At 35.4% G+C, this 19,781-nt stretch overlaps 1 protein-coding gene across 2 annotated transcripts; it reads left to right on the forward strand.

Moving 5' to 3' along the window:
- The first annotated feature begins 126 nt into the window (after positions 1–126).
- Positions 127–19,509, forward strand: LOC149068603 (KICSTOR subunit 2-like). 2 transcript variants are annotated; one of them, XM_089250980.1, is made up of 10 exons: positions 127–783; positions 3,333–3,479; positions 4,463–4,788; positions 8,813–8,950; positions 9,119–9,251; positions 10,168–10,263; positions 13,326–13,420; positions 16,241–16,403; positions 17,366–17,464; positions 19,149–19,509. In XM_089250980.1, exons 1-10 carry the CDS (start codon positions 682–684, stop codon positions 19,320–19,322), a joined length of 1,473 nt encoding a protein of 490 aa, XP_089107106.1. In that variant the 5' UTR covers positions 127–681; the 3' UTR covers positions 19,323–19,509. The 2 variants fall into 2 exon arrangements, with proteins under 2 accessions (XP_089107106.1, XP_089107107.1); XM_089250981.1 differs by lacking the exon at positions 17,366–17,464 and having other exon boundaries at positions 496–783; positions 19,149–19,505.
- The last annotated feature ends 272 nt before the right edge of the window (positions 19,510–19,781 follow it).

A 19,781-nucleotide genomic window follows, 5' to 3' on the forward strand; every position in this document is an offset into this window, starting at 1 on the left:
ACAGCGCGCAACGTGAAAATGCTGATTGGTTAAAAAAACCTGCATTTCAGGTTTTTAACCAATCAGCATTTTAACGCTGCACACAGCGCAGAAATTCTACTCCTAGGAGCAGGTTTTCTATGGTGCGCGCAGCGTAAAAACGCTGATTTAGGAAAACCTAGAACTCCTTAATACACGTATATGAAGGCGTCTTAGGAAAACCCGGCTTAAGATTTGACTCCTCAAGAAGCAGTCCGCCAATCACGCCCGGTGAGCAACTACAAGATGGCAGCACAACTACTTTAATCTCAATGTCTTTTTAAATATCAAATGAATGCTTCATGTCCCTGATATTGTGAAGAAAAGACGCTGACAAATTTTTATTTCCAAATTTAATAATGCAAAATTTTATACGGTTTCCATATAAATGGTGTTTTTTTGTAATTGTCACACGTGAGAAATAACTATTTAGGGCGTTTTAACCTGTAATTTGAATAGTATGCCACATTGTTTATTGACTATTGAACTACATATACATGTTGGTAAACAAACAATATTATGTTAAGATAAAACAGTCGGCTGTTGGTTTCTTCTGTAGGCACAGGAGTATTTTAATTGCATGAAGATTTCAAATCGAACGTCATTGTAGTTTGCTAACACTGAATCTTCGACGTCAGTGAGTAAAACAAAAGAAAACTCTCGATGACGTCGGTTGAGGATGTTTGTGTCAAACAACAAGCTGTCCTGGACAAGTTTTTCGACTTGTTAGGACATTTCTCCTTCGACAAGGCCAAGGAGTTCCTCGTGAGTGAAAATAAATATTTTGGTTATTCTTTTATCCCCAAGTACTTTAAAACTTGGGAATTCAATGTATTTAAGAACTCATTAAAATTCATTAAAAGAACACTTTTTAGAGACTCGATCACAATCTCAGAGCTAGAGCCGTAATATCTAGTAGTGTTTTATCCTCATGAGTTTCATTAAGCCTCCGAAAAATGTTAATGAGTTTCTAAATAAAGTTTCAACAAGTTTTTAATCAAATTTTGGATGCGCAAAATAAACCACCACTTGTAAACACCACCACTTCATTTACATAGGGTTACCAGATTTTAAAACAAATAGGAGGACGCTTGTGCGTGCACCCTTCGTTACGTCACTTTTCACAATTTCCACAACAGATGGCACCATTAAAATAAAATCTGCTGCTACAATATCTTTTCCAACTATAACAGAACCTCTAAAAGTAGCCAAAAGAAAAAGAATTATATGTCTGTCCTCCGCTTTCAATGAATTGTTCACAAAGTCTGGTCAGTTAACAGAGAGCCCGCTGGCCCCGCACATGATAGCGTGAGCCGTCATGACGAAATAAAAGCAAAATTGCATTGCCCATCTTTTTTGAGAGCGTTCATTCTTAAATATTGTTTATTTGAGCTAAATCTCTATTCAATCCTTGTGTTTGGCAATAAGTTGTCAATTACAGTAGCTCTAAACACTTGTTCAATACTGCAGGGAGACTCTCATGACAGCAGGAGCACTGAAAACCTATGCTTTATTGCCAAAGCAGATGATGTTGATGACGTCATTGTTTTGGCATAGTCGAAAACGTGGAAACAAACAGATGCTGTGAATGACAAAAAGAGTGGTCTAAAGCAGTAATTCTCATGCTTTGGAAGCCTGCAGCTCGGTTTCATTTACTTTTGTAAGTGGAAAGTCTTCAAAGACACGAGTAAAAGAAAATGAGTGGGGAAAAAGAAAACAGCCAGTCACTCATGGCCCAGTATGAATGATGTCAGGATCCGGACCAAGGCCTGGTGGTTGAGAAACACTAGTCTAAGGAGTTTTCAAACATGTGAGTGACCTAGAGAGTGAGGAACCAGATCAGTGAGCAGCCTGGAGAGTTTGAAATTATGTGTGTGACCGAAAGAGGGCATTCTAAAGAGCAAGAGATCTGGGTGCGTGGGTGACCAAAAGAGTGATCTGGAGCATGTGCAAGCAAGTGATTGAAACTGTGTGTGTGTGAACACATGCATGACCCAGAAAGCGAGGGACCAGGTTAGTAATCAACCTGCTGGAGAGTTTGAAAGCTTGTAACTAAAAGAATGGCCTACATAGCAAGGGATCTTTGTGAGTGATCAAAAAGAGTAATCTATAGAGCGTGTGCAAGCAAATGACCCAGAGAGCAAAGGATCTGGTCTGTTGGGTAGCCAAAAGAGTGATCTAGAGTGTTTACAAGCAAGCGAGTGACCAAAACAGAGTGTGTGTGAGCAAGTAAGTGACCTAAAGAGCAAGGGCCTAGGTTAGTGAGCAACCGAAAAACGAAAGAGTAACAAAAGAAAATGTGCGAGAGTGCAAAGAATGACTTGGAGACATGTAGTAGATAGGCTGTAGTCTAGGGGCGGCAAATTTGAGGAATGAGTGGTCCAGAAAATTAGACCAGAATGCAAAGATGTAATATAACCATAGATCACACATGCAGGGTTGTTTTTTGTTTCCTACATCTAATCACGTGACAAGTGGGTACTTTCACGAGCGGTAAGAAGAAATTCCGTTATTCCAATGGGTACTCCTTAGGTAGGCATCGTGAGTGTTTAAGAAAATTGCTCGATATACCAAAATCCTGCTGTGCTTTTGTTTGCAATGCATCACTTATTAAAGGTGACAAGATTACCTTTTTCACAGGCGAGTTAAATTTCCTTTTTGTATTAATATTTATTTATTGGATATTTTGTTCCGCGAAGTATCTCATCGATAGAGGGATTGGTGCACAATTTCATTTCCGATGAAGTTTTTTTTGCTTTATGTGTTAAAATACATTGTTTAGATAAATAAGAATGTTTATTGTGTCATTGTATAGTCATTTCAAATGAATATACATTTGAATCCTGTTATAACGAACTCCAAGAGACCGGCCGAATCACTTTATTATAACGAAATTTCGTTATAAAGGAATTCCAGGTTTTTTGCATTGTTCTTGTGCAAACTTATCTGGGGAATTTTAAAAGTGTTCGTTAAAACGAGATTTTTGCTATAACGGTATTCGTTAAAACGGAATTCGACTATATTACAATTAACATTTTTGAAATTGATAATTTTGTCTTCAAATGAGAAATATGTTTGGCACGCAAAGTTGCAGAGATTTTGACAATTTGTCAGATGTGTATATTCTGGGTATGGAACGTCCATGAAAATTAAAGTTTCATCTCTTATGGCTAATTCATAGTCGTGGCCCAGTACTGTATTATTTTATGCTACTATATTCGTTCATCTTAATTGTTCGTCTCTAATGCAATAAAAAAATTATATTTATAATGTAATGATGATGTTTTTGGTGTTTTATCATATTTTCAAACCAGGAAAAAGAAAGAGACGTTGCAGTCAAAGGTCTCAAAATCTCTCAGTTTTTCGGTACGGTGCTCACTGCCTTCAGTCAAGTAGCCGTCGCTGAAAAGAACTATGCCAATTTCACATACTTGGGCCCAAAAGGTTTCCTTCGCAAAGATGTAAGTCACAATTAATACTCACTCTGAAATCTATTCGAGACGGACACTGTATGATGGAAACCTGTCTCAAACAGAATCAAATGATAGGCCTGTCAGTGATTAGTGACATTGTGTGTGCTCCTTTATAAAATGGGAAAATTATTTCAGAGGTATCCCCGACATTCTATTTCTATAAAGGTTTCACTGTATATGTCAATACGTACTTGTTGCACATACTGAGATATATAATCAGGAGCAGATCGGGGGTGCAATCACCACTCCCAAAAAGCCAAATAATATGAGGAAATTTGCCTGTCCCCTAAAACATGGGATGATCAGACAAACCTATTCAATGAGTCAGCTCTCAGACACATCAAGGCTGCTCCTCTGAATTCAAGGCTGCCTCCATTCCATTTGCTGCTAAAGATGTTCGCCTTTGCTTCATTTGTAGTCGAAGATGTTCACCTTCGTTCCATTTTTAGCTGAATATATCTGCTTTGGTTTCATTCACAGTTGAAGATGCCTGCCTCTGCTCTATTGGCAGATGAAAATGTCTGCCTGAGCTTCCCTTGCAGCTGAAGATGCCTGCCTCTGTTTCATTTGCAGCTGAATATATCTTCTTCTCAGCTTCATTCACAGCTGAAGATGCCATGTATCTAGTGGAGAGAGGATGGGAACAATGGCCTTTTCCAAGAGCTGAATAATGTGGGAAAATTTGCCTATCTGGTGAAATGCAGGATGATCCAATGAACCTACACACTATGTCGCCCCTTCCGACACATTGCTATGGATCCGTGCCTGGAGATGATTACTTGAGCTGGCAAGCACACACATAAATCACATCTTCATTATAGATGCTAACCTAATCTATTGTAGTGCCATCTATTTGTCGAGTCATATACTAAAGCTATGGTAGTTGTTTCCTCACACAGAAATTCACTAGTGATTTGGTTTTGTATAGCTTATCTTTCAGTTTTATGTTGATTGTTTTTCTATTTTTCTAGAGCTCATTGAAATCCATGTTCGAATCTCTTCGGAACGAGATTCAACGTCTAGAAGAGCACTGCATCACTCCAGTATCCACTCCGACCATTTCTCCCACATTATCAAGTCGAACACCTTCCCCGCCAAACATCACACCATCGCCTTCTGTATCGGAGGTATCAGGATCTGCAATAAGCGCGTTCAGCATCGGCAATTCTTCTATTGCTGGGCATTCAGCCCAGAACTCACCGTCATACACTGGAGTGGATGCGTTGGAAAACCTTGTGTGTCATCTGTGTGGGCAGCTGCAACACTTTATTGCTGCAAGGCTTGAAATGATGGAATTGTATCCTTTAACATTATTTTTTGTAACAGTTTGTGAATCCCAAGTGCCAGGTTACCATTAGGACTGAAAAAAAATTATTTGCACATGTAGAAGTTCCTGTGTTTGTGACTGGAGTCTGAAACACTAAGTTTTCAGAATTTACTACAGCAAATTTACCAGTATGTAAGTGGGTCACGGAAATGTTTGGCTGACACCAAAACTTTTCTCGATTGGTCAAGCCTCGTGCAGACCCTTTGCATTCATGGTGTAATTCATATCATTTGTAATATTATTCTGATACCCTGCGCAAAGGTCCAGATTTTACTTCATTTTTAGTCATTTTTGCATTTGTATAGTGTATTTGAAAGTATTTAGCTTTTAGTTCCACTTGCGGTGGTCGCTTATCAGCAATTGCTGCCAATCATCATCCCGTAAATGCTGCCATTTTTATTTTTCCATGTGTAAATGAGATATTTTGCGTTCTGTGATTATGCACATTTTTTCTTGTTTGTTTGAATGTGACGTAAGTTTGTCCCTTTGGAGTCAGAGTAGTTTTCCCCCCTGAAAATTTCTTAGTTTGAGATTGTTTAAAACAGCTCATGATTAAATTTTTAGGAATGCGAAAGTGGCGCTTGTGTAGTATGTCCAAAAACATACCTGTGACGTAGCCCACTAGATCCTATAAATATCATATGTATTGTTCAGTGGATTGCTTTTTCCCTTTTTGTTGCTGCAATAACATGTTATTTTAGTTTTTTTTACTTTTAAGTTTTACGTTAAATGAACCTGTGTTCAAGTTTCCCACTGTAGCATGAATCAGTAATTATTTCTCAAGATTTCTTCTAAAGTAATAATGGTGGTGGTGGCGGCACACAAACCATCCCACAAATTTCTCTCTCACTTATCATTGCCTGCTTGTCTTAACATGAAGTTTTAAACATTCACATATTTAGTGTCTGGGCACTTGGTTAGTCACCGACTGGTCCGGTGGTTTTAATGAATTAACTAATTTCTGCTTGGTCCATTGTTCAGCTTGAATCCATTGTGTTATGATATTCAGTGAACCCATATGACTGTTGACATTCATGAAAATTCTTCCAGCTGATTGGATAAAATGAACTCAGAGGACTTGTTGCCAGAGGCGCAATTTTGGTTTGTTGCCTGTGGGCTGCACAAATTTTGCCTCCCTTCTCCTATTCTTATCTTTTTTATAACTACTCTTTCCTCGAATTTGCCATCCTGTGTTATAACTCGCTTGGCCTCCCCCAACTCCTGTACACCTGTGTCTCTAAGTCTATTTTGCTCAACGTTTGCTCACTCATTTGCTTTAGGTCACTCCCTTGCTCTGCAAGTTACTTGTTTGGTCATTTATATGCTTGCTCCAGCTCTAAGTCATTCTTTTGCTCACTCACATACTTGAAAACTTGCTAGGCCACTCACTGTCGTAGTCCTTTGCTATCTGGGCAGAGGTGGATTTATTGAGGGTTATACAAATTTGCCGCCTTTTCCCATTCTACTTATTTTCTTGGCCAATATACCTTTATTACCTTTATTTATTATTTATTACCTTTATTACCTTTATTTATACCTTTATTTTCTTTCTTCAAATTTGCCACCCTGGGCCATAGCCTGCTAAGGGTGGTATTCGCAGACATGATTTAAACTATAGTCACAATTTTTGGATAGGAGATCGACATGAATTGGTGAAATTCAGGTTTTTAACCTACCAGTGCCATTCTCCTATCCAAAAATTGTGACTATAGTTTAAACCTTGTTGGCGAAAACCACCCTAAGCCCCTTGTAAGTACTTCACTACTTGTTGCCAGTATTCAACATCTAGCCAAAACCATTGATCATGGGACTTGCCGGCTGCTTCACAAAGACTAACTTTGCGGTGAATGTAATCAATGGTTGTCTTCTTTGTTTAGCCGAGACCTGTTTCTTCACACTGAGAACAACTATGGTCATCCTCCCACCCACCTTACTTCTTAGAGTTCTGGCTCTCTGGATGAACCCACGATTGCTGGAGAACTAAAGAATTCTTTAAGTTAATAGACTTGTGTGACAAAAACACCATTGGTTTTTTATCACACAAGTCACGTGTGTATGAACGAACTTATCCAGATGAAATGGTGAGAGAATTCTATTTAATCGCAAGCCATATTATTTTCTTTGTAAATTTTAGAATAAATCCTTAACATGAACGATATGGTTTGAATTATTTTGTGTAAAATCTAATTAGAAATGACTAATTAAAAAATTAGTTGGTACAGTGGAACTTTCATTAATGAGCAATTCACATAATTACACTAGTTGATGAACAATTCACACAAAAATTTCTATGCTGTTAATGAGTGATGATTCACATTACAAGCAAAATATTTTGCACTTCGTTTATTTATTTTCACATTATCACAACTGGTTTTTTTGCTTTCGTCCACACACGTACTGTGTTGTGGCTAATATTCTCTCCTACAGTCTCCTCTCAACGTGAGGGTTTATGGACAGTATCTTATCTGAGAAAGAGAAATCTGTTGCTTTGAATGAGATTAGGGATATGTATAGAATGTGGGAATCTGCGCAAAATTTTGTAGAGAAGAACCAATCAAATAAAGCTGTAGCAGAGCAATGAATCTGTCCAACGATAATGTAATTTCTCATTTCCGAGAAATCCTAAAAAGGAGGCAAAAGCAAGTGTCATTAGATAATGTTCTTTTTGAAATTCTTGCAAAAAGAAGTTTGTACACAACAGCGCGTCCATAAATTGTCCTAAATGAAAGTCCTCTTTCTTGTTGTTTGAGAATAAGTTAATTTGCAACATTAAAACTGTATTGTATGTTTAGTTATGGCGTTATTATATTATATATATTTTATTGAATTAACTATTATATTATTGTTGTGTTATAAAATCATTGATCGGATGCCGTTTTTATTGTTTATTGTTTTATTTTTTTTTTACATAAATACAAGATGAAACAAAAAAAAATCAGCCAAGGGGTCTAGAGACCCATACTGGATGATACATTGCAAATTGATAATGAATAATAAGGAAAACAGTTACTTATTTGTAAACAACATCAACAAACTAAAATGGAAAAACGAAATATTAGAAAAAAAAAAAACACAAGAGTTTTGTGGATAAGTGGTAGAGAGTATATATTGTTCAATCTATTTGAGAAACGGGAACTGTTCAAAAGTAAAGCAAATTGTCGTTTAAAAATAATTATAGTAGATTTGTAGAAATAAAGCTGACGTAGGGGAAGAATTCCAAGACTGTGAAAAAGTTGTTGTGAAGGAGTCACTTGTGATGAGTCTTATTGCTGTTTTTTGGAGTTTCATTATTGGTGTAAGATTTGAAATGAAGTCACCACCCCAGATAGCCAAACCATATAATAGAAGGGAATGAAATAATGAGTAATAAAGTGTTAACATGAACGAGTGATCTATATATGGTTTTAGGTAATATAGTTTGTAAATTACATAACAAAGTTTACTTTGCAGATATTTTACATGAGTTTTCCATCTGAGGTTAAGATCAATATGAATACCTAGGTATTTAATCGTGGAAACCTGTTTCAAACAGTTTGAGACTTTGGCAATTATTATTGTGAAATATCAGATTATGGTTGAAGTTTATATTATTCATAGAAGAGAAGTACATAAACTTAGTTTTTGTTACATTTATTTGTAAGTTGTTACTGATAAACCAATTACGAATTATTAATAAATCGGCGTTTATCAAACTTACTAGTGTGTGGTCATCATCAGTTGAATAAAGCAATACTGTGTCATCTGCAAATGTGATGATTTTACCAGTTAATTCAATGTCAAATTTGTAACGAATTATCTCAGTTTCCATGATTTCCTATGGAGAAGTTTGATTTAATATATGAGTAATTCAGATAACTAGCATGTTGGCAGAAAAAATTAATCTTGTTAACCAAAGTTCCACTGTAATTGTAACCTTATAAATGGCCTTTGGTGAAAAATTATATTTCTGTTCATGTTGTGTGTTGTCTGTAAAATATTCCCTTAACTTGTTTAGTTACGATCGTATGTGTGCGGCTAGTCAGATGCGAATCGTCAATACAGAGCAGTTACTTGCCATGATCACAGAAATAGCTAGAAATTACCAAAAGCTGTTCCACCACCCCCTGCTCAGTTCTTTGAAGTCTTCATTCAGGTCCGTTGTTGAAATTCTTGCTTAAATTAATTGAAATCCTCAATCAAATTTATATATTTTTTCCAGGTTATGAAATTCTTTTTAGATTTTTCATAATTTACCCGTTATAGTAATTTAAACTGCTTCATCTATATTCTTGAGAACATTTGTCTTTTCCCTTCATTTCAGCTCGGAATGCGAGATTCTGGTGAAGCTTCTGGAATGCCAAGTTCATATGCAGTTTTGGAGGTTCCTGCCGTCGCTGTTGTGCCTTCATGAAGCTCACTCGAAACTAGAGGATTGGGCCCTGATTCCCAAAGAGGTATATTTACATATATGACGATCATTATACATAGTAGAGTCTTGATAAACTGAGTTGAATGTGACTGAGACTACCTGGGATTATTGATAATTCAGATTATCTGAAAAACAGAAAAAAAACTCTAAGAGGCGAATTCCCCCGTGCTGATTTTATGTTAAATATAAATATACAATGGAACATCCCATAATGAACACTTCCAGTTAGCAGACACCACCCTTTAAGGAACACTTTGAAATAGGGCTTCATCATATTTCAGTGTATACTAACGGACACTCTCAACAGGACAAAAAGTTCAGTCTCATCAGTGTCTATTATTGAGAGGGTTCACTAAGTCACCTATATAATTCAACGACCTCATCGTCATCCATCTTAGAGTGGCAAAACCATTGTTTTTGTTCAAAGTAGGAATAATGAAAGCAGGATAGGGAACAGTGATTGGCTATAATACTGACATCACACTTCACTTAAAGATGGTGGTTAAGTCAGCCTTGGGTATCAAGGAGACCTTGGTTTGACCGGTAAAAAACTTAGGAAATATAAGGTCCATCACTGGGCTGGAGCTCCGTCGGCTTCCCATTTGTATAGTTGCCTTTACTAACATCAAGACATGTTTAGTAGTACTATCAAATTCTTGCAACTGGTGGATCTTGAATGGCAATAACTGACTGAAATTGCAATAAGCTGGGATGGAAAATCTATCGTCACCTTCGGATGCACAATGTTCAGAAAAAATAACTTGCATTTGATTAGTATGTGAACTAGGTTTGCAAAGAAAAAAAAATTTTTTTTCTATGAATATCTGAGACTCTGACATTAAAGTTAATACATTAATTTCTATGCTGTATAGATAAGCGCTGTATAGATAGATAGCGAGAGAATGATTTGGTTCTTTTTGTTTGTTTGTTTTCATGTTCAGGTCAAGAAAGGTGTTACAACGACGTCTGTACGTCATCCTTCTCCTCCACCTCTCTATCAAAAACTGTGTAGTTTCAAGGCAGCACTTGTGTCTAAGGTAGTTATGATACATTTTCAGCTGTGTTTCATTGATATTTTTTTCAATAATTTTTTTTTTTGAATAATAAAAAGAACCTTATGTTGGTCAGTTCCAGATCTGTAACTAGAATTATATAGAGGAAAATAAAGAAACGGGGTGCACAAAACAGACAAATCTTCATAGGCATATGAAACATGCTATGAATTTCACTGTATATCTATACGTCATCTGGCTTATCCTTGTCTATACTAGATAATTTCCCCAGGTCAGAGTGTGTTGTGTAATTTTAGCCGATAAAAATTAATTTTGACCAATACACTGATTAAAAGTGGGCAAAACCATTGAAATACATGGAAGTGGTCTTCAAATTGTTATAGCAATAATGAAACAAACAAGGCTTTCGTGGCCATCATGTAAAGTAAAATTCAACGTTTTCAGGTTTTTTGGACAACATGACTGGAAGTTTTTATCCGTCAACGTTTTGTTGCTTATGCCTACGTAAATTCATAAGTGTAGAAGTCTTTCTCCTGCAACATACAACTTTATTTCTTGAAAATGTTTGCCATCCATGTGAAGGAAGTATTGCAGGATAAAAATTTTGTCATGTTGGCCAAAAAATCCAAAAAATTTGAATTTTACAGTTATAGCAGTAGTTTTAACATTTTCTTTCCTATTAAATTTTGAATTAAAACCAATTTTTGCTTTTAACAAGCAATAGAATATTTTTGTTAGAAAACAGGGTTTGCTCCCATTTCGACCAGTCGGAAGGGGGGTGGTTTTAGTATTGTATAAAACCTGTTTCAACTGCCCTGGTTGATACCAGTTTCAAATACTTTGAATGGTAAACCATAGGCATCTTAAAATAGCCAAACAGAAACAAATTTTTTCCATTAGACCTTTTTTTTTTTAAATTCATGATTATTTTGTTTGGTTATAAATAGGCTATTTTAACTTCATGCCATATTTCATGCAGCATTATGAATGGGAGGTTTTGGACAATGTGTGGTGAAAACATGGTAAATACTCTGGTTTTTACTATAATGTTCAAAACCATGACAACCCCTATTTTTATTGATTATTCTTTCATTTTTGACGTTTTAATTGTGTCTTGAACTTTATTTTATTCTAGTTAATCATAAATCTGTGCATAAATACAATAACTAACTCTAATCTACATTTAAGTATACATACAGTCGGGGACGAAGATATAACAAACTCTGATTTTTTCAACAAATTCTGATTTTTTCAACAAATTCTTTGATTTAACTGATTTTTTCTGAAATTTTGACAAAAATAATGGCCAAACCCCCTATTTAACAAATAAAAACACTCGATTTAACAAATTTTTTTTCGAACCATCCTTAGTTCTTTTATTTCTTGTCAACAAAAATCACGAAAATTTGACTTTTGGCACTTCTAAAGAAACAAACAAAAGAAGTGGGGAGCTGGAATCTGTTCCTTCTTGAGTAAAGGAGGCAATAAAGTCATTATGCATGATGTTTCAAAAAGAATCACCCGATTCGAAATGCGTATGTTATGAAAAGTATTGAACACAGACAGTTACGATTAATTTTGTACTACATGGCTAATCAAAGTTTTTCACAAACCAAATTAAAGATTCTCAATATGTCCACCTTGGGATGCACAGCATATGCCTATATGGTAGTCAAATTCATCCCAAACTTTTGCGAGCATGTTTGCATCCACTGCGAGTGAATTTCTGTGGACTACATGCGAAAGTCTGTTGAATGCACTCCACATTTTCGTCTGACTTGGGTGGGGGAATAAGTCAAAGTTTTTTTAGTGGATCCATATCTGCACTGTATAGCGCATAGCTTATATGTATGTGTGGAGGGCGCCATTTCCCTTTACGCAGACAACCCATGTCTCTGAATTGTTTATACCATCGCCTGATGCTTTGAGTGGTAGGAAGTTCAACACCAGGGTATTGTAGGTGAAAAGCACGATGAACAGTTGTTACGGATTCGCACTTCGTGAAGCTTAGAACACAAAACTATTTCTGTTGTGCAGTCTCCATCTTGACAAACACTGAAGTAGTGACCAAACGAAGAGCGTTAGCGCTATCTGTCAGCAACTCGAGATTTCCCTCTTTCTACCTATACATTATTGGATCAAAATGGATTAAAAGCTGAATAGTTATGATGATTTTTTCAAATTGGATGATTATTTTTGAAACACCCTGTAGTGTGTGGGGAAGGTTTCAGTGGCTAATTCGTGTATACCGATATCATAAAACATTTTGCTGTCGACATGTTTAGATTTCATTAAGTGAAGTTACTGCAGGTTTGTACTCTGTCTCGACAAGCAAAGAAAAACGGGTCATCTGAAGAGAAAACGTTTTTCGGTTAGCAAAAAAAACATGACAATTGCGACAGAATTTCATAAAAAGGTTGGATGTACCAAACAAACATCTATGAAGAAATTTCTTCAAGCATCAAATGATTTTATTCTCAAGTTTATATATTTTTTTCAATTGTTGTCAAAAATAAGTTGCAACTGCAATTTTCCGTTTCGAGCATGTTTATGCTTCTGATCAATCTGACCCCGATTTAATGAACAAAATTGTCTGGTTCTTTTGCTTCATTAAATCTGGTTGGACTGCACTTTATTTCGTCAGTCATTAATTAAATTGGGTTATCAAGGCAGTCTCATGGAACTACTTAGGAATTATTAGGAGAAAATATGAAGTTTGATTTTTTAAGTGTTTGAAACTGATATTAACTAGGCCAGTGAAAACCACTGCTGGTCAAAACTGATAACAAAAAAAACAACCCTTACGTCTAGGTTTCTCTGTGAACAGAATGATAATCAAGTATGACACTACAATAAAAATCAATGCCTTAGTTTTGACCTTGATATTTTTTAAAAAACATAGTCATTGTTTGCTAATGTAATACTTTAGTTTCGAATTTGACTTCTCTGCATTGTCATTTTTTTAATGAATAAAAGGATGAATAAAAAAACTTGTTTTTTGTGATGTGTTGAGAGTTTGAAGTTATAGTTCACTCATGAATAGCCCATAGCAGATTGTTTTAATTTTTATGATTTCTTCATTTCAGTTTAGCCTGTACTTCCATGATGTGTTATCCAAGCAGACTACGCCTCAGGAAATGAAAAATTTATGTGCTAGGACATCTGTTGATTATTTTCAGAAGTAAATCTGATCTTTTCAGCTTTGTTTTGGTTCATTATTAGTTTTTTTATAAGTTATTCTCAAGTTATGTCGGTAATTTTTTTTCCTTTTTTTTGCATGCATATTTTATTGTAGACAGTATCTATAATATTACTGTACAATAATTAATCTGCTTCATAATAACCACCTTTCAACACTGGGATATTCGATGCTCCATTTATGGTACCATTTTTGATTTTTGCTCAGTTCTCAAATTTTTCAAGTGCCCTTTGTTGAAAGCTGTTTGAGGGTGAAAAATCACTATCACAACATGGGCTGTTTGAACTTGGGTGGGGGAATAAGTCAAAGTTTTTTTAGTGGATCCATATCTGCACTGTATAGCGCATAGCTTATATGTATGTGTGGGCATAATTTTTTTTCTTAGTCACTTCATTGACTTTTGAAACAACACTTCTTACTGGCATTATCTCACTCATTTCATACTGGACTTCATCTGTCATGATGATTTCTGTCTGATCATGAACAAAAATACTCATTTGCTTGACCTTTGATTGTGGTAGTAAAATTTTTTTTTCAGTCGGAAAATGATAGACTTTACTCATTCAACAGCAGTTTTATCTGCGGTGTGAAGTTTTTGACATGATTCATCAATAGCAACAACTTGAGGCAAGGATGATTTATTTTTGCCCATCAAATCTTTCTTTCCGCAAAGTTGAACATCTTTGATCCTCACATATCATTAGACTCAGGCTGTGTGTGTGCTTGACATTTATAACGCTGCTCAGTTGAAAATGGTGTGCTCTGGAAAAGTAGTAAAACACACTTTGTTTCTGCTTTCTCTAAACTTCAATTACAAATGACCTACCTGCGATTGTATCATCCACTCTACAGTGGTGCCACCTTGTGCATTATTAATCAAATAACCCTTGTGTATTACATATTTTTATATCAAGTATCAAGCAAACCATGTAATAATTCATATGGAAATCATGTGGAATAATTGGAAATACAGGGTGTCCGAGAAAGATCTTTGTTATTCTAAACATTAATAACAAAAATACGAAAAGGTGAAATGAAATACAGTTTGCGGCAAAAGAATGAAGAAATCTAACAGTTTTTTAGTATAAATTGCCTGAGGTAGATAGTGCTAGTTACTCAGCAGATGTAATAAGAAACGAAAATGGCAACCGCGCAGGAGAAAGCACAGTGTGTATAGAAACAAAATCACCAAAAACTGCGCAAAGAAAGTTTCATGTGATGAACCATAAAAATTCACCAACCTTGCCTTCAATTTATGCATAGATGCAGAAGTTTAAAGATGCAGGAAATGCTGAGTATGTGAAAATTACCGTCCACCATCAACATCAGAAGAAAGTGTCAAGCGAATCAGAGATGCATTTCAGTCGAACATGAATGAGGCAACCCCAAATGTAATGCTTGATGTGGTCTTTTACATGACGCTGTAATTGACACTTGGTGAAAAATCGAGAAATTCACATGTTCAACATTTCCTGTGCCTTTAAACTTCTGCATCCATGCATAAATTGCTGGCATACTAGGTGAATTTCTATAGCACATCAAATAAAACGTTCTTTGCATGGTTTTCAGTGATCTTGTTTCCATACACATTGCGCTTTCTCTTGCATGGTCACCATTTTTATTTCTTATTACAGCTGCCAAGCAACTAGCGCTGTCTACCTCAGGTAATTGATGCTAAAAAAAACTGTTCGATTTCTCCATTCTTTTGTTGAAAATTAATTTCATTTCACTTTTTTGTATTTTTGTTATTTATTTTTAGAATAATAAAGATCTTTCTTCAACACCCTATATATATAGGAATGCATATGTAAATCATAATATAGTCAAGCTCTCTTACAACGAAATTGGACATTATGAAATATCAGTTATAATGAATTTTTCTCATCCCAGGGAACCTGCTGTAACAAAATAATATTAGAATATCACTTATAATGAATTGCCATGTTTATGTATATCGGATATAACAAAGATTTTGGCAAAAATACAACTTTTTTCATAGGTTTAAGTTTCATAAAACCAAAAGTTCTCTTTCAGGAAATTCACAAAGTCCAAATCTGAATTATGTACTAGTGTACCATTCTGAGAAAGGCTATGGGTGTGTCCTGCCAGCTTTATCTATGGCTATTAATAGTGATCTCTAGCTATAGATAGCGCTGGTTCTGTTCATTCCCAGAACCATTAGAATTGAGAGAGATCGCTATGACCGAAATTTCATTTTTGTTAGTGTTTCTCTGTCGTTGAGAGCCTCCAGGACCATTGAAATGTCTGAAAGTTCATTGGACCACTTACATCTGTGATTCTTAAACTTTTGCCACCCACAGATCCCCGTCTCAGTCAATGTTTTACTCATCGCTCCCCAAAATTGTCTAATAAAGTACCACTTCAAAGTTTAAAGTACTAAACAGGCACCCAACAATATCAACAGCTTGAATCTGACAAAGGTTGGTGATGCCCCTAATAGCCACAACGCGTACTTTGAGAGCCACTGACTTGCAGTAAGCCTACATGGTCTCAAACATATGTGAATATCATTGATGTTTGTGACATTTAAATATTTTTATTTTAATCAAGTTTTTAAGTCTGTCCCATCATCGCAGACCATAGGCTAACTCTGTTTTAAGTGGATTACATACATTAAACTTGAACACTTATCACGTATGGTTATAATTAATATAATAACAAATATTTTTCCCATTCTCATGCGACTTCTTTATATCCCTCCTCGATTGTTATTTACTCCTGTGTAATTTTTTATGATTAATGAAACGTATTCATAGTCTGTTTTTGGTTTTGCTATTCCAGAATGTCAAGCTTCCAAAAGAAGTACGATGCTGTTTCAGTTGCGATCATGTTGGATACAAACGATCTTCATGATTTTAGAGGGCATGGATATGTTTATCCAGAGAAATATTGTGAGACACCAAAGGGTCTTAGTTCATATCCTGCTATAGTATGTTGTCCATCGGTAATTATCACATTCTATTTTTTTCTGAAATATGAGAGTTTATAATGAAGTAGTGGCAAAATAAGGAGAAAAAATTTATTGAGCGGCACAAGTAAAATTCTGTTATATCCCTTCCAGGGTTCTCCCTCACATATCAATTGTAGCAATTTGGCGCGTCATAAAATGTGAATTCCAAAACAACTGCATTAAATGGCTGATCAAGAGGCCGAATGGACACTCACAATTTGGCGAATTTGATCTTTCATTAATTCACCAAAGGAAATATTTTGTCACGATTTGGTGCAGTGGCGATCAGCAGTGCGAACCCTGATCCCTTCCATGTAATCACCATTACTTGTCCTGTATTTTTTGTTCAAATGTCAGACTTGATTAAACACAGACGGGTGCTGTTACAGCTTCCTTCCCCTGATTTAGCATCAATCCTGCTTAGTACCAAGTGGACATATTTCCTATGAATAGTGATTTCACAGGTTCAGACAAGATTCGATATAATGCCAAACTCGGTATAGCACCAGAATTCTGTGAAATCAACAGTGGTGTTAAATCAGGATTCATTGGTACTATGATCAGCAATCAAAAAATTATCATTTTGGTATGTATAGCAGTTATTAAGATTTACTTCTTACTACAATAACTGGTTTTGCAACATTCTGATCATCGCATCCGGTTTTAACGAATACCATTATAGCGATCTCGCTTTTACGAACACTTTTCTAATTTCCCAGATAAGTTTTCATAGGAACAATGCAAATACCTGGAATTCCTTTAACGAAATTTTGTTATGATGAAGTAATTTCTCCAGTGTCTCTTGGAGTTTGTTATAATGGAATTTGGCTGTAAAATGAGTATCGAATAATTTAATTTATTTCAGCGCAAAGTGAAATGCTGATGACAGTTATTTTATTTTATGCTGATGATTTAGTATTATGGCAATATTTATTTTTTAATGTATTTCTCATCAGGAGAAACCAAAATCTCATTGGCCAAGTGTGGTAATGATAATGGATAATCATGAAAAAAGCCTAAAAACGACAGACACAATTGTTCCTTTCTATGACAAGGTGATTAGGATCTTTTTTCAAATTTCATTTGAATTTAGGAGAATTCATTAATTTTTTTCCCATTATGCATGTAATTGTTTGTCAGACTGACTGAAGAATATCTCATGAATATTATTTCAGAAATATAGTATGACAGTTATGCTGTTACACATCTTTTAAATTTGATGTCATTTACACAGAAGAACGCTTACCTAGAGTTTATTTATGCTTATTTTGGATACAAGTAAATATCTCCATAGGAAGGGTGTGGAAGTGCTGAGAAAAACAGGTTTTAAAGCTGGTAAAAAGTTAAAAATAGCAGAAATTTGCTTATCTTATTTAAACAGTTTTATGCATGAATCAGACGAAATCAACTCCCTAATTATTCACAGTTTTTTTTGGTCACTAACCTCGCAAAAGCCCCCCCCCCTTCAGCCTACACATATATATTTGAATACTCACCTATAAAAAATCATATATGGGTGGTTTTATTTGCATTTGTATATATTTGTATTTATTGTTAATTTAGGTGATGGTGAGATAAGAGCAGACACAGTTCTATCTCTTCCTAACTAAACCTTGATAGCGCCTTATAAGCGATTCATTGAACAACTTTGGAAAAAGTTGCACCATGTTTGAAAATGTGTGTGTATTTTCCAAAAATATACGTAAATGAAGAGAAAATATGTCACTTTCCGCTGTTCATACAAAGTACAAAAGACTAGATACCAAGCTGAAACAACAATGAAGTTTGTTTTGAAAGAAAATTCACATGCCTCTTGTGGGAAAACAAACCATCAACCTCTCACAGTCCGCACACACACAGGTGAATGCTGTATCATTAAGCTACAGAGAGGACTGGGATTTTCTTCCCTTTCTTTTCAAGTTAAAAACTATTAGCAGAGCTTCAAGAGTGCCCACACACATTTCCGTTTAGCATTCATATTCATCTGAGGGAAGAAAATGTCAGTCCTCTGTAGCTTAATGGTAGAGCATTTGCCCATATTGCAAGAGGGTGGGTGGTTCATTCACTGAAATCTTGTTATCTAATCTTCCATATTAGATAGAAGCTGCCATGCGTGCATGTTGATATCATGATGGCTACAAATTCAGGTTCTATCCAGTGACTGCACAGTGATGTCTGGGGGAAATCCATTCTATAACTTTGAGGTGCGTGTACAAGCCAATCTCTCCAGAAAAAACGTTAGTCCATGGGGAACAATTCGGCCCAGAATATTTCAATTTGCCCATTGAAATATTCACTCATTCTCAGTTTCTAACCTCTAATTTGTGAGGTAGGTGGAAGCGATTGGGCACTTGGCATGTGCAGCACTTTCTCACATGCAAAGATTCCACAGAAGAAAAAAACTCGTCATTTTAACACTGTGACTTCTTTGGAAGAAAAACGGTAGTAAATCGCCCAATGCCAATAGAGTTTTGAATGGTAAACGGGTACTGAGAACAGTGGGAATTCTTTATGGTATTTTAAGGATTTTTTTGGACTCTTTCAAAAAGAGCCATTCACTATTAAAGTGAACAAACTTGTGAAATGGATGCAACAATAACTTTTGTAAACACCAATAATGTATCTAAATAACTTTGAATAGGTTTTTATTTTAGGGTTAGTTTCTATTGTAAGATTTTTTTTTCGAAAACAGTCAAATTTTTTGAATATATTTAATTCTGTAATTTTATCTCTTTGCAGAGGGTCACTGCTACATACTATTTGGCTCAGATTGAACCAAGAATGACTTTGGTTCTCATATTTAATGGCAAAAAATCCGAGAAAGATGCCACTATCACCGGATTCATTCATGCTTTGTGCACTCAGTTGCGCTGCAACAAAGTATTCGCCAGTTTGAAACCAGGATCCAAATAACTATTATTAATTCTTGCGAGTAGAATTATTCTTGTGCAATAATATTCTGTATATAGTGCTTGTACATGTCAAGTTTGTATGTATTTTTTTGAAATTTGAAAGGTAATCTATATTGTATAAATTTTTTAACCAGTGATCATTGAATTGATAGTGTGTTATGATATTAAAATTTCTTAATTTTGGAATCAGCTTGTTGAATGATTACAAAAAAAAAATTCTATATATATTTTTTTATTTCTACTACTGTTAGAGCGAGGTCCCTCCATAAGTGCAGGGCTCATTTATGAAAGGTTCCAAATAACTGGCAGTGAACAGTTTTCTTTTATACAGTAACCCACTCTTTTTGGAAATAAGGGATTAGGCCTTATCTCCCACTACTATTACTCACAGTAGGCAGGCTGACCATATTTCCTTGAGGAAAATACAAGTAATTACAATCTTAAAAATGTTAATATACAG

The sequence above is a fragment of the Pholcus phalangioides genome, unplaced genomic scaffold (assembly GCF_987345545.1).
Source record: "Pholcus phalangioides strain wild (caught in Gottingen) unplaced genomic scaffold, Ppha-v1.0 ptg000024l_1, whole genome shotgun sequence".
NCBI lineage: Eukaryota > Metazoa > Arthropoda > Arachnida > Araneae > Pholcidae > Pholcus > Pholcus phalangioides.

Coding starts and splice junctions, on each gene's coding strand:
- LOC149068603 (XM_089250980.1), top strand. CDS start 682: ATGACGTCGGTTGAGGATGTTTGTGTCAAACAACAAGCTGTCCTGGAC. Junction 8,951..9,118: donor TCTTTGAAGTCTTCATTCAG/GTCCGTTGTTGA, acceptor CCTTCATTTCAG/CTCGGAATGCGAGATTCTGG. Junction 17,465..19,148: donor TTGTTCCTTTCTATGACAAG/GTGATTAGGATC, acceptor ATCTCTTTGCAG/AGGGTCACTGCTACATACTA.